This window comes from Leucopleurus acutus (assembly GCF_964270905.1).
Source record: "Leucopleurus acutus genome assembly, chromosome: 1".
NCBI classification, from domain to species: domain Eukaryota; kingdom Metazoa; phylum Chordata; class Mammalia; order Artiodactyla; family Delphinidae; genus Leucopleurus; species Leucopleurus acutus.
Genome location: NC_139142.1, coordinates 63,579,064 through 63,599,952, shown reverse-complemented (window position 1 = coordinate 63,599,952; position 20,889 = coordinate 63,579,064). Strand labels below are relative to the sequence as shown.

At 40.3% G+C, this 20,889-nt stretch overlaps 1 protein-coding gene and 1 pseudogene across 2 annotated transcripts; one reads left to right on the top strand and one right to left on the bottom strand.

The window, feature by feature from the left end:
- Window positions 1-320: 320 nt before the first annotated feature.
- Window positions 321-19,860, bottom strand: EAPP (E2F associated phosphoprotein). The gene is made up of 6 exons (XM_082836394.1): window positions 19,643-19,860; window positions 16,276-16,457; window positions 15,100-15,195; window positions 13,962-14,079; window positions 6,796-6,909; window positions 321-1,158 (listed from the first exon to the last, which is right to left on the bottom strand). Exons 1-6 carry the CDS (start codon window positions 19,714-19,716, stop codon window positions 882-884), a joined length of 861 nt encoding a protein of 286 aa, XP_082692520.1. The 5' UTR covers window positions 19,717-19,860; the 3' UTR covers window positions 321-881.
- On the top strand, window positions 8,890-10,274 carry LOC309960958 (peptidyl-prolyl cis-trans isomerase FKBP1A-like; annotated as a pseudogene). The gene has a single exon. The product of its transcript is annotated as a peptidyl-prolyl cis-trans isomerase FKBP1A-like (transcript).
- Window positions 19,861-20,889: the final 1,029 nt, after the last annotated feature.

Sequence of the window (20,889 nt, the reverse complement as noted above, 5' to 3'; positions counted from 1 at the left end):
CCAAGCTGCCACTAATAATTTTTCTATTATTAAGAGCAAAAACAAACACACCTTCATTGCTGGCAAGAGAAATTCTGGAATAAATGGTAGCACAAGCGACAGCAACAAAATTTTTAAGTCTAAGGCTGGAGGGTGAGTTTGCTCTTCCTCACCACAAATTTCTATTTTACTGTGTTAATTCATTAAGTTTAGAATACTGATTAAGTACCACCCTTTTAAGGAAAGACCTATGTTAATTACTCAAGGCACCCCAATACTAACTTCATGTAATTGTAAGTTATTAATACTATTCACTCCATCCTATGGGTTAGAAGGGAAATAAAGATACTTCTTAGCAAAAACAATATAGACAGAAAGGGTGGGAGGGAGGTCCAAGAGGGAGGGGATATATGTATACATACAGCTGGTTCACTTTGTTGTACAACAGAAACTAACACAACGTTGTAAAGCATCTATACCGCAATTTAAAAAAAGAAAAAAATATATATATATAGACAGAAGTGAGGAAACAGTTTCTAGATTAAGCACACCAAGGGTATATCCAAAATAAAAAATAAAAATAACACTCTGAAACAAAAGTTACCTGTAACTCCAGAACATTTTAATTCTAAAGAGCTTTAATAAATAAAAAGCCCATTTCCAAATATCTATCAAAAAGAGAATGAATAACAAGTCCCATCAGAGCTGGGGAAACATTTTTTTTAAAAAGGAAGGGGAGGGATGAAGGTAGATAACCATTTTTTTCCAAAAAGATAAAGATAAAACACTGCTTCCTCAAATAACCACTCAGAATGTCACTTGAGATGAGTAGGCAGGAGGAATATAACTGTCCATATTTGCCTTGTATACAGTACTGGGCAACTAAATGCCAACTTAGCTATTTAGGAATGGCTTGCTAAAACGTTGAAAAAATGAAAGACTTCATCCTTGTCGTAGACTGCCACTTCGGTGGAACATTCAGTGCACATGACTGGGTGATAGATTTCTTCCACATCTGTCTCTGCCTGCTCCGCAGCATCTTCTTGGTTAGACCTCATCTTCTTATGGCCTCGCCTTTTCTTCCTGTTCTCTGGGGTTTTGTATCTTAGAATCTCTTCTTTGTTGATAGAACAATTCATTACAAACATTGCTCTATACTGAGTTTTGTATGATTCATGCCTAAGAGGAAAATGAAATGGAGAATTTGGATTTACATTCTATTTTAATAGTTACACATTTAGATAAAATGTGAGAATACCAAAAACTTACTGAAATACCAACCAAAGTAAAAACATGAGAACAAAACGGGAAATTAAAGAGTTTTTAAGAGTTATTTTATGAAAAGGAAGAGAATTGTTAACAGATACTGATGAATATATTCTCTTTTCTACTGCTCTATAAGTAACTTTTATCTCAGAAAAAAATGTTTTGATTTGCTCTTCCACCTTAGAAAAGAAAAGCTATTGGAAACCTGAGAGGTAATATTTAAAAAATCTTTGACTGTGTCTTTTTCCTGTTGTGACCTGAGACTCTGCCCTCCTCTCATTACTAGGTAGTGCCATTCTGGTCACTATTTTAGTAAAAGCTACAGTTTTAGAAGCTTAAAGAGCATCTGATTTATAATGTCCACCCTTGGCTTTACTCCAACAGTCTAAAGAATAGATAATGTTTTCCTTGTTCTCCTCATACACTTAATATTTTCCTACTTCTTTCTTGACTTAGTAAGTTATTTTCCTTTTTTTCCCCCTTAAACATCATGCAACAGAAATATCTATCTGGTTAGAAACAGTGAAGTCAAGTTATGCCTTCATTAGTTCTGAATGCTGATCATCTCCTCTTCCACCACCACCACTACCAGGCTGGTGTTTCTCAAGACGAAACCATAAAACTTTCATTTATACTCCACCGTACTGGAATCCTATCTTAATATGGAACACAATTTTTACCAAGCCCAATTTCTACTGTTAGATCATGAAGCAACTTTGTTTGGGTATAGAAACCCTGTAACATGGTAACATGGTTTAATTTAAAAGAGAAGCAACTTAAGTACAAAGATATTTTACTTTTTATTTCATATTCTAGGTGTCAATTTATATACAAAAAGCTTAACAGGGCTTCCCTGGTGGCACAGTGGTTGAGAGTCTGCCTGCCGATGCAGGAGACATGGGTTTGTGCCCCGGTCTGGGAAGATCCCACACGCCGCAGAGCAGCTGGGCCCGTGAGCCATGGCCGCTGAACCTGCGCATCCGGAGCCTGTGCTCCGCAACGGGAGAGGCCACAGCAGTGAGAGGCCCGCTTACCACCAAAAAAAAAAAAAGCTTAACAGCTCATATGGAGAGTACAAAAATTAATTGTTGCAGATGATCAGAAACCTCAAGCTAGCTAATAAGAGTAAATTACATCTGGCTTCCCATTAGTAACTAGAACAAATCCACCACCTAACATCATCATTTAATTTCAGTTAACCTGATTCAGAACATGGACTAAGCCAGACATTTATAAGGCTACCAGAAAAAGAGAAAAGAAAATAAAGAAAAGGAGAGGAAAAGGGCAAAAGTATATTTGGATTAACAGAATATATGGGAAAAAAACACATGATCATCTCAATTGATGCATAAAGAAAATCTGAAAAATTCAACACTCTTTCGTGATAAAAACACCCAATAAACTAAGAATAGAAGGAAACCTCCTCAATATAATAAAGACCACATATGAAAAATTCATAGCTAACATCATACTTAATGATGAAAGACTGAAAACTTTTCCTGTAAGACGAGGAACAAGACAAAAACGCCTGCTTTCACCACTTCTATTCAACAAAGTACTGGAAGCTCTAATCAGAGCAATTACGTAAGAAAAAGAAATAAGGGCTTCCCTGGTGGCACAGTGGTTGAGAATCTGCCTGCCAATGCAGGAGACACGGGTTCGAGCCCTGGTCTGGGAAAATCCCACATGCCACGGAGCAACTAAGCCCGCACACCACAGCTACTGAGCCTGCGCGTCTGGAGCCTGTGAGAAGGCTCAGCAAGAGAAGGCTGCGACAGTGAGAGGCCCGTGCACCGTGATGAAGAGTGGCCCCCACTCACCGCAACTAGAGAAAGCCCTCACACAGAAACGAAGACCTAACACAGCCAAAAATAAATAAATAAATTCATTTAAAACAAAAGAAAAAGAAATAAAAGGCATCCAAATTGGAAAGGAAGAAGTAAAATTTACTTTGTTCACAGATGACATTATATTATATGTAGAAAACTCTGAAGATTACACAAATAAACTATTAGAGCTAATAAACTAATGCAGCAAAGTTGCAGAGTACAAAACGAACACATGGAAATCTGTTGTGTTTCTATACACTAGCAATGAACAATCCAAACAGGAAAGTAGAATAGAGATGACCAGAGGCTGGGGTGAGTAGGGGTGGAGAATAGGGAATTATTGTCTAATGGGTACAGAGTTTCTGTCTGGCGTGACGAAAAAGTTCTGGAAATGGATAGTCATGATGGCTGTACAATTGTGACTGTAGTTCATGTCACTGAATTGTACACTTAAAATGGTTAAAATAGGGAACAAGATAAGAGTGCCCATTCTCAGCACTCCTAGTCAATGTATTTCTGGAAATCTTAGCCAAAGCAATCAGGTAAAAAAAAAAAAAAAAGGAAGGAAGGAAGGAAGGGGGGTGGAGGGAGGGAGGGAGGGAGGGAGGGAGAAAGGAAAAAAGAAAGAAAGAAAAGGTGTCCAAATAGAAAAGGAAGAAGTAAAATTGTCTGTTTGCAGATGACATAATCATATATATATAAAACTCTAAAGACTTCACAAAAAAAAATGTTAAATAAACAAATTCAGTAAAAATTCAGGATACAAAAGCAATGAACAAAAATCTATTGCATTTCATTAAGAAACTGAGAAATTAAGAAAACAATCTCATTCAATCTCATCAAAAATAATAAAATACTTAGGAATAAATTTAACCAAGGAGGTGAAAGATCTATACACTGAAAACTATGAAACACTGATGAAAGAAATTGAAGAAAACACAAATAAGTGTAAAGATATCCTGTTTTCATGGATTGGAATAATTAATATTGCTACAATGTCCATGGTACCCAAAGCCATTTATAGATTTAATGTCATCCCTATCAAAATTCCAATGGCATTTTTCATAGAAATAGAAAAAAAATCCTAAAATTTGTTATGGAACCACAAAAGACCCCAAATAGCCAAAGCAATCTTGAGAAAGAAGAAGAAAGCTGGAGGCATCACACGTCCTGATTTCTAACTATACTACAAAGCTATAGTAATCAAAACAGTATGGGATTGGCATAAAAACAGAGTCATTGATCAGCAGAACACAATCAAGAGCCCAGAAATAAACCCATGCATACACCATAAACTAATATTTGACAAGGGAGTCAAGAATATTCAATGGGGAAAAGACAGTCTCTTCAATAAATGGTATTGGGAAAACTGGATATTCATATGCAAAAAACTGAAACTGGACCCTTAACTTACACCACTGACAAAAATTAACTTGAAACAGATTAAAGGCTAAAATGTAAGATCTGAAATTATAAAACTCATAGAAGAAAACATAGGGAAAAAGCTCCTTGACATTGGTCTTGGCAATGATGTTTTGGAGCTGACACCTAAAGCACAAGAAACAAAAGCAAAAATAAACACGTGGGACTACATCAAACTAAAAAGCTTCTCATAGCAAAGAAACAATCAACAAAATAAAAAGGCAACCTATGGAATGGTAAAAATTATTTGCAAATCATATATCTGATAAGGGGTTAATATCCAAAATATATAAGGAACTCATACAGCTCAGTAGCAAAAAACAAACAAAATCCGATTAAAAAATGGGCAAAGGACTTGAATAGACATTTCTCCAAAAAAGATATACAAATGGCCAACAGGCACACGAAAAGGTACTCAATATCACGAATCATCAGGGAACTACATACCCGAACTACTCATACCTGTTAGAAAAGGTATTATCAAAGAGACAAGAAATAACAAAAGTGAACCCTTGTGCCCTACTGGTGAGAATGTAAATTGGTACAGCCACTATGGAAAACAGTATGGAGGAGGCTCAAAAAGTTAAAAATAGAACTATCATATGATCCAGCAATCCCACTTCTGGGTATGTATACAAAGGAAATAAAATCACTATCTCAAAGAGATATCTGGGCCCCCACCTCAGCCAGGTGATCAAGGTCAACATTAACAGTCATAAATCGGGCTTCCCTGGTGGCGCAGTGGTTGAGAGTCCGCCTGCCGATGCAGGGGACACGGGTTTGTGCCCCGGTCCAGGAGGATCCCACATGCCGTAGAGCGGCTGGGCCCGTGAGCCATGGCCGCTGAGCCTGTGCGTCCGGAGCCTGTGCTCCGCAACGGGAGAGGCCACAGCAGTGAGAGGCCCGCATACCGCAAAAAAAAAAGTCATAAATCATGTTGATAGTTTGTGCCCATGACATAATGTAATGAAAATAGCACTTTATTTCTGTGGTCTTCCTCCCAGAAACCTACTGTAGCCTCACTTACAATAGCCAAGACATGGAAACAACCTACATGTCCATCAACAGATGAATGAATAAAGAAAATATAGTATGTATATACAATGGAATATTACTCAGCCATAAAAAAAAATCCTGCCACTTGTAAGAACATGGGTGAACCCTGAAGGCATTATGCTAAGTAAAAAAAGTCAGACAGAGAAAGACAAATAGTGTATGATCTCACTTATATGTGGAATCTAAAAAAAAAACTGAACTCATAGAAACAAAGTAACTGGTGGTTGGTGGGGAAGGGCAGATGGATGAAGGCGGTCAAAAGGTACTTATAATGAATAAGTTCAGCAGATGTAAGGTACAGCAATGATGACTACAGTTAACAATACTGTACTGCATACTTGAAAACTGCTGAGAGTAAATCTTAAAAGTTTTCACCACACACACACAAAAAAAGGTAACTATGTGAGGTGACAGCTGTGTTAACTAACCTTATTGTGGTAAACATTCTGCAATAAATTGAATATCTAATCATTACACTGTATACCTAAAGCTTATACTACGTTGTATGTCAATTACATCTCAATAAAGCTGGGAAAACAGCTTTATTTAAAATTAAAAATAGGAACTTCCCTGGTGGCAACATGGCTAAGACTCCATGCTCCCAATTCAGGGGGCCCAAGTTCGATCCCTGCTCAGGGAACTAGGTCCCACATGCATGCCGCAACTAAGAGTTCACATGCCGCAACTAAGGAGCCTGAGAGTCACAACTAAGGAGCCCGCCTCCTGCAACTAAGACCTCGCACAATCAAATAAATAAATAAAGTAAAAATTAATTTTAATTGTTTTTAAAAATTAAAAACTAAATTAATTTTTTAAATTAAATTTTTAAAAAATTTTAAATGGTCTAGTTGACAATAAATTGAATATTCAAATGAAGTACTCTTTTACAGCAAAATTTTTAAGACAGTTAAAATAGTAAATTTTATGTTACATGTATTTTATCACAACAGAAAAAAAAAAAGAGTGTATTTGAGAGATTTTGTCATTCCACAACAAATATGCAGTTTTACTGAACCCTTGTCAGCACTGGCAAGTACTTTATTAGAAAACCTATTTATAACAGACTATGTGTAACAAAAATTATTTGTATAAAGATTAGTCATGCAGCACCAGGGATATATAAGGACAGAACTTTATCAGAATTCCTAAGTACCTCAAAAGTCTATTTCTGATTTAAACAAGAACTACCAAGTGTTTTTTTTCGTGTGTGTGTGTGTTTGTGTTGTTATCCTTTATCCGTTACCTTTGGCAATCAAGACACAGTGTGGTCATGCAGGCAGGGCAATTCAAGACAGCATCACTATTTGGAAAAGGCTGTTGTTGTTGACGTGGCCGCTGTATTCCAAAACCATGGTAGCTAGAACAGAAAAAGAAGGTGAAGAGGGGAAACACATTAAAGCCAGATCTTGCTTTCAAACGCCACTCTCCCAATAAAAGAAACCAGTACCCCTTAGAGAAATGGTTGATTCCAGGAATGGGGCATACAAGATGGACCTGGAACATCCTGTAGGGCCAGAAAGTAAGGAAGTGCTCAGAAAGAAAAAACAAAAAACCCACAATGAGACAGGAATGTTAAAGGGGCACAGGAGCCAACTGAAAGAGTTCCCAATGACTGAAGCCAAAACAATTAGAGCATCAAAATAAAGTAGTATTGAATTATAACCAAAATATAAATAAATACCCATGAGTCCATGCTGACATAAATGACTTAATAAATAAATAAATGGGGGAGAACAGACACATCTCCCATACATAACAATTACAAATAATTTATGAAGATACTCTCCCCTCAAGGAGGTAGAGCATAACTCCAGACTCCTTAAGTCTAGGCTAAACATGTGACATTCTTCCAAAGAGTATGGTACAGAAAGGGGTGGAAAGAGTAACCTTACAGTAGAGAAACCTGACAAATACTACTTCACTATAGTGAACAAGATCGACATTAACAGCCATAAATCACACTGATAGTATGTGCCCTTGATACAAAGTGATGAAAACGGCACTTTACCTCTGTGGTCTTCCTCCCCAAAACCTCTAATTCCAGTCTAATCATGAGAAAAACATTAGATAAATTCCAGTGCTCGCTTCGGCAGCACATATACTAAAATTAGAACGATACAGAGGAGATTAGCATGGCCCCCGTGCAAGGATGACACGCAAATTCGCGAAGCATTCCATATTTTTTTATCTATGATTGTTGAATCATTCCATGAAAAGGCACTCTACCACAAGATCAGCTGGATTGTGCGTTTAACAGATGTGGGAGTGGGGGAGTTGCTTGTTCATCCCTTCAGTTTGCACTTGGAACTCCTCTGATACCTCAGAGTTGGGATGGAGCTGGCCAGCCTGTGAAGACCTCCTTTGGGGGGCGCGGGGAGAATTTTTTTCCCCACTTTTATGAAGTGTTTTTTTTTTTTTTTTGATGAAGATATGTTCTTCTGTATACTATGCTTTCAAAGTGCTAACTGTCGTTATCTAGCGTTATCTTGTTGTTTGTACAGAACTACACTGGCCTAGCACAGGCAGATATAGATTTTGTTATACTTGTCATAGCTGTTTTAATAAACTTGAGTTCTGCTGCTGAAAAAGAAATATTCCAATAGAGGAGCCTCCCACAATATACCTGACCAGTGCTCCTCAAAACTGTTAAGGTCATCAAAACCAAGGAAAGTCTGAGAAACTGTCACAGCCAAGCAAAGCCTAAGGAGACATAACAACTAAATGTAACATGGTATCCCGGATGGGCTCTTGAAACAGAAATGGGTATTAGGTAAAAACTAAGGAAATATGGGGGAATTCCCTGGAGGTCCAGTGGTTAGGACTCCACACTTGCATTGCTGAGGGTGTGGGTTCAATCCCTGGTCAGGGAACTAAGATCCTGCAAGCCACGTGGTGGAGAAATAAATAAATAAAGGGGGTCATTTGAAGCCCACTGGGCTTCACTGGGATGGTGCAGGATCAATAATGTGACAGAGATGACTGTGCTTTAAATACAATTGCTACCCAAAGGTAAAACAGGATATTTTTAAAAAAGAGAAAAAAAACCTAAGGAAATCTGAATCAAGTATGAACTTTAGTTAACAACAATGCATCGATTATTAACTGTGACGAATATACCATATTAGCGCATGGCGTTAACAACAGGGGAGACTCGTGCGTTGCTGTTGTTGCGGGGGGTGTGGGCAGTACCATGGCAATTCTCTGCATCATCGGCTCAATTTTTCTGTGCACCTAAAACTATCTGGCACAGCAGCGGAACTGCCGCCAGATCCACTGTCAGTCCACGCCGCCTGTCGCGCCGCCTGCCCGCCCGGCGTCCACTGCCACTGCCACCGCCATGGGAGTGCAGGCGGAGACCATCTCCCCCGGAGAGGGGTGCACCTTCCCAAAGTGCGGCCAGACCTGCGTGGTGCGCTACACAGGGATGCCTGAAGATGGAAAGAAGCTGGATTCCTCCTGGGACAGAAACAAGCCCTGTAAGTTTGTGCTGGGCAAGCAGGAAGTGATCCGAGGCTGGGAAGAAGGGGCTGCCCAGATGAGCTTGGGTCAGAGAGCCAAGCTATCTCCCTCTCATCTTTGACGTGGAGCTTCTAAAACTGGAATGTCAGGAATGGCCTCCTCCCTGAGCTCCCCATTCTTGGATGTGCCATGGAAGGATCTGGTGCCTCCAGATGAGCACAGCGAGTCCGTACGGAGCTTTCCCTGATGTTCCACTACACTCTGTATAAATATCTTCCCAGACTGAATGTGTTGTCACCGGCTTTGCTCTTCCCCTTTCTCCTTGTATGTGTGTTGACCTGAACTATATGCCATAAACCTCAAGTTACCCATTTTAGTTTGCTTTCATTTGGGGGTGAACACTGGGTTTCAGTCCTTTGGATCTAGGTTTACAGTTACGTATTATTCAAGTATTAACAGCACAAGTAATGGGTTAACTTTAGGAATTGTTGTGGGGGGGGCAATAATCTCTATATATTTTTTTTGGATGAAAGTTTTATCTATTATATATTAAACATTATTGCTGTTGCAACTGCAAAGCCATAGCAGATTTGAGGTGCTCTTGAGGGCCGAATTATTCTCCAAGTTAAGCGACGTCCTCGGGCTGAATTAAAAGCCCTACCCAAAACTAAAGTGGGAAGGGGAGAGCCTTTGCCTCCACTGTCCCACCTCCACCCTCCCCTTAACCCTCTGCCTTCTGAAAGCAGATCGTTTTCACTGAGATGTTGGACACTACAGGTGTCTATCCCTGGGCCAGCCAGGGACCTCTGAAGCCTAATTCATGGCCTGGATTTTTTTTTTTCTTTTTCCATCCTCTGGTTTTTCTAATGGATATTTAGGACTTTTGTAATCTCATAGCTATCCAAGCTCCACTTCCTAAATTTTAAGAATTTCAATCGAAAGTTAAATTGAAGGTGCCGTTTGTAGACACAACACCCATGAAAGCCCAGCCATCATAACAAATCCCTGAGTGCTGTCTTAAAAAAATTAAGCTGGTCATCACAGCTTCAGCATCTCCTGTTTTTTGATGCTCAGCTCCCCGTGCTGATCTCAGAGTTTGCTCCTTCACCCCCTCTCACCCCTTTGCTGTCCTGTGTAGTGATCTGGTGAGAGAAATTGCTGCCTACTCCCACACCCCTACCGCTACCCCCAGCACTACATATGAATTTCATTACTGCAATGAAAGTGCCTTATGCTGGCTTTTCTCAAAAAAAAAAAAAACAACTATTCTAAAAAATAGTCTACTAATTTAAAAAAAAAACCCACAATAAAGCTACGTTTAAAAAGCAAGGGTTGGGGCTTCCCTGGTGGCACAGCGGTTGGGAATCCGCCTGCCGATGCAGGGGACGTGGGTTCGAGCCCTGGTCTGGGAGGATCCCACATGCCGCGGAGCAACTAAGCCCGTGAGCCACAACTACTGAGCCCGTGTGCCACAACTACTGAGCCCGTGTGCCACAACTACTGAAGCCCACGCGCCTAGAGCCCGTGCTCCACAACGAGAAGCCACTGCAATGAGAAGCCCGCAGACTGCAACGAAGACCCAATGCAGCCAAAAAATAAATAAATAAGTATATTTAAAAAAAAAAAAAAAAAAAGCAAGGGTTGGGCTTCCCTGGTGGCTCAGTGGTTGAGAATCCACCTGCCAATGCAGGGGACACAGGTTCGAGCCCTGGTCCGGGAGGATCCCACATGCCACGGAACAACTAAGCCCGTGTGCCACAACTACTCAGCCTGCACTCTACAGCCCGCGAGCCATAACTACTGAGCCCATGTGCCACAACTACTGAAGCCTGCCTGCCTGGAGCCCGTGCTCTGCAACAAGAGAAGCCACCGCAGTAAGAAGCCCGCGCACTGCAATGAAGAGTAACCCCCACTCGTCGCAACTAGAGAAAGCCTGCACGCAGCAACGAAGACCCAACGCAGCCAAAATAAATAAATAAATAAAAATTTAAAAAAATTTAAAAAAATAAAAAGCAAGGGTTGTGGACTCCCCTGGTGGTGCAGTGGTTAAGAATCCGCCTGCCAAAGCTGGGGACACATGTTCGAGCACTGGCCGGGCAAGATCCCACATGCCGCGGAGCAACTAAGCCCGTAAGCCACTACTGAGCCTGTGCTCTACAGCCCGCGAGCCATAACTACTGAGCCCACGTGCCACAACTACTGAAGCCGGTCCTAGAGCCTGTGCTCCGCAACAAGAGAAGCCACCACAATGAGAAGGCCCTGCACACCAGAAAGACCCAATGCAGCCAAAAAAACAAGAAAAACCCACAACATTGTAAATCAACTATATTTCCATAAAAGTTATTAAAAAAAGCAAGGGTTGTAAGCTCTAAGTGCCTAAGGATTTTGGTCTGTTTTGTTCCCTGCTGTATTTCAAGAATCTAGAACAGTGTCTGGCATATAGTAAATTCTCAACAGATATTTGCTGATTTAAAGAATAAAGCAGGAATCTGCTTATGAAGACACTAAAGTATAAAAGTATATATTCTTAAAAGGGGCTTATGGAAAACACCTAAAAATTGAACAGCAAAATGCAAATCACTTGGCATTACTTCCTAAACTCTTTAAATATTTGTGGGGAAAAATACTGAGACCATGTGGTATATATTTCATAATTGTTGTTAAATACCTCCAATGCTTAGCAAATTTCAAAACCCAAACTCCAAGAAAATAACTTAATCATTCATTCAATAGGTGCTAAGTGCCCATACAGCAGTGTGCAAGATGCCTGGCATACAGCATTGAACAAGACAGGTATGATCACTGTCCTTGTGGTGCTTAAAATGTAGTGAATTCATTATTTGAAGCTGGTTTCTGTGGTCTTAAAAGGCAACTACTGCTTGACACAGGAATGTGAATAAGTCAATAAGATGTTATTTCTTCTCAAGATTACATAAGAATGAAAATACATTCCATCTTACTTCCATGACAAATTCTGTTACCAGAATATGGAGCTAGACCGTAAGCTCCTTAATTATTTCAATAGCACTCATAGCACTTAAAACGTTCATTTCACACTGTAAGTGTGAAAAATATTCATCACATAAATGCAAGGGGCAGTTGGAGGAAGTGGTGCACGGGTGAAACTAGGAGAGGAAAAAAGGACAAAGTGGGAGGGTGGAAGCTAAAGGGTGGTGCACAAAGACCCACATAACATCACAAGCCCTCTGGGCTTGACAAGTACAGATTCCTGGGCCCCACCCTAGCAGAATCAAAACCTCCTCAGTAGGACTCAAGGGTTTGCATTTCATTCTAACCAGGTGATTCTGAAGCACAGCTAGGTTAGGGAAAAATAGTTGTAAGTTGCCCAGCTTTCACTTTTATGATAAATCAGCCTTTATCAGATCAAATTTGAAAATGAGTATGGAGTTTCCTCTTAGGATGATGAAAATGGTTTGAAATAAATATAGGTAGTGGTTGCACAACATTGTGAATATACTACATACCACTAAATTGTTTTCTTTAAAATGGTTAACATTATGTCATGTGAATTTTACCTCAACTTTAAAAAATCATATTTGTATACCGTATGCTAACGCATATATATGGAATCTAAAAAAAAAATAAAATGGGGACTTCCCTGATGGCACAGTGGTTAAGAATCCACCTGCCAATGCATGGGACATGGATTCGAGCCCTGGTCCGGGAAGATCCCACATGCCACAGAGCAGCTAAGCGCATGCGCCACAACTACTGAGCCTGCGCTCTAGAGCCCGCAAGTCACAACTACTGAGCCCACGTGCCACAACTACTGAAGCCCATGCACCTAGAGCCCGTACCCTGCAGCAAGAGAAGCCACTGCAATGAGAAGCCTGCGCACCACACGAAGAGTAGCCCCTGCTCGCCGCAACTAGAGGAAGCCTGCGTGCAGCAACGAAGAACCAACGCAGCCATAAATTAATTAATTAATTATTTTCAAAAAAGGTACTGATGAACCTAGTGGCAGGGCAGGAATAAAGATGCAGACATAGAGAATGAACTTGAGGACATGGCGGGAGGAAGCTGGGGCAAAGTGAGAGTATCATTGACATATATACACTACCAAATGTAAACTAGCTAGTGGGAAGCTGCTGCATAGCACAGGGAGATCAGCTCGGTGCTTTGTGTCCACCTAGAGGGGTGGGATAGGGAGGGTGGGAGGGAGATGCAAGAGGGAGGGGATATGGGGATATGTGTATACGTATAGCTGATTCACTTTGTTATACAGCAGAACCTAACACAACATTGTAAAGCAATTATACTCTAATAAAGATCTATAAAAAAATTTTTAAATTTAAAAAAAATCAAATTTGTAAATAGTTAAAAACAACAATTCAAGCATTCAAGTAGAAAACATAACATCCACTGTTTATCCACATAAACTCTTGTTTGGCAGTACCACGGCATGCAGGATCTTAGTTCCCCAACCAGGAATTGAACCCGTGCCCCCTGCAATGGAAGCACAGAGTCCTAACCACTGGACCGCCAGGGAATTCCCCACATAAACTCTTAATCTCCAAGTAATTTTAAATTGTTGATTTGAAAAAAGTCAGTTTTGTTTCTTAAAGGGAGAGACTGACTAGCTATAGCAGTCTGAATGCAACAACAGTTTTTAAAAAACCAATGGCCTAAAGAATGTGTGTATGTGTATAACTGAGTCACTATGCTGTACAGGAGAAATCAGCACAACACTGTAAATCACCTATACTTCAATTATAAATAAGTAAATAAATATTTTTTAAAATAAATAAAAAACCAATGGTCTGACTGAAATTTGCTTTTCATTTTTAAAATAAACTATTCAGCAGTTTTTTCACAAACTTAACGCATGTCTGTATAAACATATACACATACACTCAAAATGTGAATATAGCGAAAATCATCTTTTAATCATTTTTCCTAAAGATTCTAATTTTAAATTTAAGTTCTTACCCTCTTCTCTGTGCATCAACCCAGGCCTGATCTCTGTCATCTTTTTCAGGATCATATAGTAATTCATCATTTGTTGGAATTCTGTGTTGTTTCTTCTTCTTTTTCTTGGTCACCTGTGCTAGTTTTGAAAATGTTAACGATATGGCTAAGTATCATGTCTAAAATCCACACCTCTTTTATACAAAATGAAGAAACCTGTTTCCTAAGGTACATATTTTTTCTAGTTATATTTTTCTAAAAAAATATTTTAAACTATTCCTCCAAATAAAGTTCAGAACTGAGTTCAAATAATGAGACGTCAGAGTCTCAAAAAGGCCACTCAAAGTAAGTCAAGAATAGAAACTTTTTTTTTTTGGCCATGCTGCACGGCTTGTGGGATCTTAGTTCCCTGACCAGGGATCAAACCTGGGCCCTGGCAGTGGAAGTGCAGAGTCCCAACCACTGGACCACCAGGGGAGTCCCTAGAAACTATTTTTGATGTCTTAAATTCTCCGTAAGTTCTCATACATAAAATGCTAGTGAAATCAGAACAAAAATGAATGGAAAAAAAAACTATGGTCATCCACATACACTAGACCTACTTGGGCAGGTCAATGTTAATGTAACAACATATAAAAATATAAAATTGTTTACCATATAAATTTGTTATTTGTGTATTCCATCATAATTACTGATAAAATTAAGTTAGTTTTAGCTCTTGTCATTGTGTTCAACTTTGCTCAAATTTATACAAAATCAATTCCAAAGAACAGAGAGATTGATTGATTTAAAAAAAGCAACAAGTTAGGGAAAATTCTGCAAGAGATTAAAATCTAGACACTATCTGCAGTTGTGAAAGCAAATGTTGCTGTGCTAAAGAACCTGAACGAAGAGGGGGCCAAGAGCCCTGAGGAAAGAGGTACTGAGTCAGGACACACTCTTCCTCTCCCCAGACGTGCCGCTGCAGCACCACCCTCAGTCCCTGTCCTCAGGTGTGTTCCCATCTGTTCTTACGCGCAATCCTGCTTTTGTTTTCACATCAACTGCCTGCAATTTCTTAAAAGATGAAACTCAAAGGGAAAACCTAATATCAAATAATTGCTAGGTAAACCTTCCTTCATAAAATATAACTGCTAAACCTGGTAAACATGTTACTTACCTGCTTTGTCTTCATCCTCAGAATCAGAATCAAAATATATATCGTCATAGTACTTTGTCGGAGCTGTTCTAACTTTCCCATTTCCTGAGGAAGACCCTAGTCAAACCATAAGGGAAGTTTAAAAACTGAATCATACTGGATTGGCAAGGAAAAAAACTCCATATATTCTTCCATCACTTCAAAGTGATACCAACTCATTCCCAATTTCATTTGGGTGGAAGAATACTTTCACATCAATGACTTACTGGATTTCTGTGCCCTATGCAATTACAGAGAACTTCCCCTCCTTGAATAACTGTTCCAAATCATGAGAAAATTATTCTCTCTCCTTTGCCACAAAGAGACTGAAAGCATATATAAATAATGATAAAAGCACATCTAATTAAATAAAATAGCCATATTTTCACATTGCCGGCATATATCTCTCTACCTTTCAGCCATGCAGTATACTGTGGAGAACAGGGAATAAACATCTTGTTTTAAGGAACTTTAGAAGAAAGAGGATAAGAGCTCTACAAATAGTCAGGCAGAATGAGTCAAGGACACATTCTTTCTCTCCTCAGCTGTGCCTAGTGCCACGACATCACCTATACTTATGCCATCATATGCCTGCATCCCTAATTCTTCCTCTTAATTAACATCTGCTTTTGCTTTTATCATTATTACATATGCTTTCAATTCTTAACAGTTAATATACAGCATAACAACATGGAAACCAATTCTGAGGAGTCCTACCTTCACAAACAAGTTTTCGAGTCAGATATATTTTACATAGAAACCAAGTATCAAAATGAAGTATGTTTCATTACTTACTAAAATGAGACAGGAATTTGTGGTGACACATCATTCAACCTGCTATATCAGTGCTATATAACCTTAAATATACTTCTATAAGCTAGTGTGTCTCTTTTTCTTTTATCCTGAGGTAAAAATTACAAAAGGAAATCATACAAGTAAACAATGCTAAACAGTCTCTTTCCAGCAACACAGGAAACTTCTTCACTAGCAATGAAAGAAAACTACGCTCAGGTTGCCAAGCACATTTATTCATTCATTCAATAAGTATTTACTGAGCACCTACTGAAAGTGCTGGGGCCATAATAGAGCACAAATAAGGGTCCCTGCCATTATGGAACTTAGAAAAATATCTATATGAAAATCTAACTAAAAGTTTACCTGTTTCTAGAGAGGATAACTTGTCCTCCATTGTTTTTATGGTGGAATTTAATTCAGCTTCCATTTCTTTTTCAAATTCATCTTCACTAGAGGATTCACTTTCTCCAGTAAGACATTCTCTGATAAGTTTTCGTTTTTGCTCGGGAGTTCCATGTAAAAGCACATCCACCTCATCTTCAGAACTAGAACACATTTAAATCATAAAGAATATAAATATTAAAGAATTAAAATAACTTCAAATGCCTATCATCTCACTGCCCAACAAATTTAAATTTTATAAGGTTGCATTTGATTCAGCTATCATTACATACAGCTCTTCTCACTTGATAGTTCAACCATTTCTGCATATTTCCAAATATATTTTTTAATGTCTGCATAACATTTCCTCTTGCAGATGCTGTACAGTTATTTCTCTTTGCTATTAAACACTACAATGAATATCTCCGTATATATAATTTTGTTTCTGTTGATTTCCTTAGGTTAAATGTCTAAAATTAGATGCAAACGTCTTTCTGACTTCTAGAATTATCACACTACTTTCCAAGAGTACTGCACCGATTCATAATTCCATCAGCAATGAAAAATTTACCTTACAGAACTGGGAGTTTGTTTTAAACTCTGGATACTTAAATAAAACTTAATATATGTAACAAATAGATAGCTAATACATCCACACAAAATGTAACAGACAGTAAGTAAATATTACAGTTTAAAAGGCATAGTGCTACAGAGAACTAAAAAGAGAGAGAGGGCTAAATTATATTCCAAATTCTCCTGAGCAATTTCTGCCAATTTCCTTGGACTTTTGTGCCTGGGTTTCCCCATCAATAGCAGTATGACAGAATTAAACGAGATATCAGAAGGAATGAAATGTTATCAAGATGAAATGCCTAAGACTTTTCTACTATAATCAATAGTACACACATAATGTTCAATTATTCATGATCTGATGAGCGGTTACAGACTATTCCTGGGTTTTGCTTCTCTATTTTTCTCTTCTACAACAATGCTTGTGAGCCTCAAGCAGAAGGTAAATAAGAAAAATACAATTCACACCAATCAATTTTGCTAATGATAGAGGACTTATCCAGATTCTACTTCCAAGAAAATTCCCCATCTGACATTCCTCATCCTGACCAGCATGCTCCCTTTCTCCATTACCACTATATTCACTCAGGTCCTCTTTTTTTTTTTTTTTTTACATCTTTATTAGAGTATAATTGCTTTACAATGGTGTGTTAGTTTCTGCTTTATAACAAAGTGAATCAGTTATACATATACATATGTTCCCATATCTCTTCCCTCTTGTGTCTCCCTCCCTCACTCAGGTCCTCTTAACTCTGCCTGTACCACCATGGCCTAAGGATCTCCAGGTCTCAAAACTCTTCTGCTTCTTTCCACCCTTAACCCTGCTGCCAGAATGTTATTCCTAAAGAACTCTCATCACATCACTACCCAAATCCAAAAGAAAATCATCCATGACCAAAACTCTAAGTACAGCATTCAAAAGAACCTTCCACAATCTGGTTTCAACCTATCTTTCCAGCCTTACCTCTCACTATTACCCTTGAACTACCCCAGTACTCTTCAACTGGGGGGCAATTTTGCCCCCCAGGGAACATTTGGCATAGCTAGACATATTTTTGATTATCAAAACTGGGAGGTGGGAGGAGGGGTACTGGCATCTAGTGGCATATTTACTGCCTGCTGTAAAAGAGGTGGATTCTCCAAGCTCAAGTGGTCCTCAGCCATGGTACCAACCCAACGAATGTGTAGCACCCATCTGGGCCTCTCCATGTAACCCCTACAGGAGTTGGGAAGTAAGAGCAACCAACACAAACATGATGCTCATGCTGTATGCTCTGCTGTCAGGTGTCTCCAACTCAGAAGACTCATGTGTTCTGCCAGCTTCCATGAAACAGTACTACGCTATAAAAGATTCACTTCTAGGTATGGTAAAATCAAATCCTGAGAGACACCTCTTAAACACCTCTCTAACACAATCTCCCTTTTTAAAATGAGCATTTGATTCAGAGCCTTGAGCGGGCAATACTGCCTAATAACACTGTTTTGTTTTCAAAGTATTTATTTTTACCGTTACCTTACCAGTGGCAACTGTCACAGGAATATAAAGCCTCTTTAAAGACATTTAACTACATGGGAATTCCCTGGTGGTCCAGTAGTTAGGACTCCGTGCTTCCACTGCTGGGGGCCCAGGTTCAATCCCTGGACGGGGAACTAAGATCCTGCAAACCGTGAGGCCAAAAAAAAGACATTTAACTACAAAAATGTAAATTAACTTAAAGAAAAAGATTAAATAAATAATAAGAGGGGTGAATATGGGGATGGTAATGGCAGAATAGCTCAAGTTCAGGAAACACTGAATCCAATCAAACTGAATTACTAATTGAGTTTCACAAACTGGACCCATTAATTGAAATTCTTCATAAGGGAATCTTGGAATCCATCCTCACTCCCCACAACAGAAATCTTCAGAGCAGTGTGATCTCCCATGCCTATAATCCCTCCTCAGGATAATATAAGGAAACATTGTGACTGAAAGAAGGACAGTTCCACTGAAAGCTTAGTTGTACAGAATGTTTTAAAGTTTATGAACAGGATCTGCTGACAGTTTAAAAAATGGCTAAATTTTCCTGGAAATCTCTTGTCAAGATAACTGCAATTTTCCTCCAGATAGGATTAATCCCTCCCTTCTGGAAATTCCCATAGAACTTCATCTGTGACTATCCCAGGTCATCTTCTTCTACAGTGGTCTTCTGAGATACACGTTTACTTCCGAGACATATATCTTCCGAGATATATTTATCATATGTCCCCTACTTTACCGTTAAACCTGTCAAAGACAAAAATCTTATGACTGACCTTTGTAGCCCACAGCAAGCATACAATAGGTGCTCAAAAAAAAAAAGTTAAATACCCCCTTATTTCTGTTTATTGCAGTTTAGTCTCATGATGGTCACTTCACAGTAACTCCCATGGCCTCACAACATACTCCTGATATACTTATTATACCTCCATTTTATAGATGAGAAACCGACGATAAAGGACTTGCCTTCGGTCACAGTGCTAGTAGCTGCAGAAGCAGGATTCGATTTCACGGCTTTTGAATCTTACGCCTAATTCCAGAATGTGCCCCTTACCCGCGCCAGTGTCGGTCCCGCCTCCCCCGTGGCTACGCGACCTCACCAGACCCCCCTCGGCCTCCCACAGGCGACAGCGAGGCGCGACAGGGGCCCGAACCGCTGGACAGAGTATCCGCACGGGTCCGGCAAGCGCAGCGAGAGGGGGAGGCCTCGGCCTAGCCTCGGCCCGAAGCCTCGGGGACCGGGGTGGGGTAGGGGCCTACCTGCTCAAAGCCGGCTCCTCGTCACTAGGCTCTTCAACTGCGTAGGGGTCATAGTCATCTTGGAGGCGGTTCATGGCGGCCTGCCCCCTCCGATACCGTCCACAGGCGTCAGCAGAGTACCTGCTTTCTCCGCAAGTCCCTTTCCTAAAGCGCTCCAGCACCACTTCCGCCCGCACGTCCGCGCCCTCACTGCGCGCCTGCGCAGATCTTCCAAGCGAGGGGCTGGAGGAGGAAGCGGGGGAGGTGCCGCGAGAAGGGGCGGGGAAGGGGCGGGCGGGGAGGGGAGGGGCGGGGCGGAGGGGAGGGGCGGGGCGGAGGGGCGGGGCGGGGCGGAGGGGGCGGGGCGGGGCGGAGGGGGAGGGGGCGGGGAGATCAGTAAGTTTTATATATATATATATATATATATATATATATATATATATATATATATATATATATAGTTTTGGCCATGCCCTTTGGCTAGTGGAATCTTAGTTCCCTGACCAGGGATTGAACCCAGGCCCATAGCAGTGAAAGCCCAGAGTCCTAACCACTGGACCGCCAGGGAGCTCCCTTCCCTGGTTTTCAACTATTGTTCCACCCAACTCTTTTTCGAGGTACAATACTCTCCCATGAGTCACAGTGATGTGAAGAAGACACCTGTTGGGGAACCCATTTTTCCTTTTCTGAGAATTGTGGCCCTCCTCAAGGATGTGCCCTTATATCCATATTCATTCTGATCCACAAAAATTGAGTCATTACTTATTTACTCCCATAAACTTAAAATTAAGAATTAGAGATTCTGGGACTTCCCTCCCTAGTGGTGCAGAGGTTAAGAATCCGCCTGCCAATGCAGGGGACACGGGTTTGAGCCCTGGTCCGAGAGGATCCCACATGCCGCGGAGAACTAAGCCTGTGGCCCACAACTACTGACTGAGCCTACATGTCACAACTACTGAAGCCCGCGCGCCTAGAGCCCGTGCTCAGCAAAAAGATAAGCCACCGCAATGAGAAGCCCGCGCCCTGCAGTGAAGAGTAGCCCCCGCTCGCCGCAACTAGAGAAAACCCGCGCAGCAACAAAGACCCAATGCAGCCAAAAATATAAACAAATAAATAAATGAATTTATTTTTTAAAAGAAAAGAATTAGAGATTCTAAGGAGTTGGCTGTAATCCTACAACTGGTAACAGAACAAGTAAACTCAGGGGCTGAGCCTGCCATTTTTGGTGGCTGCTTGGGGGTTACATATGCTAATGACGAGCAAGCAAA

Coding starts and splice junctions, on each gene's coding strand:
- EAPP (XM_082836394.1), bottom strand. CDS start 19,716: ATGAACCGCCTCCAAGATGACTATGACCCCTACGCAGTTGAAGAGCCT. Junction 14,080..15,099: donor TGAGGATGAAGACAAAGCAG/GTAAGTAACATG, acceptor TTTCAAAACTAG/CACAGGTGACCAAGAAAAAG. Junction 1,159..6,795: donor CTGTGTCTTGATTGCCAAAG/GTAACGGATAAA, acceptor TTTTCCTCTTAG/GCATGAATCATACAAAACTC.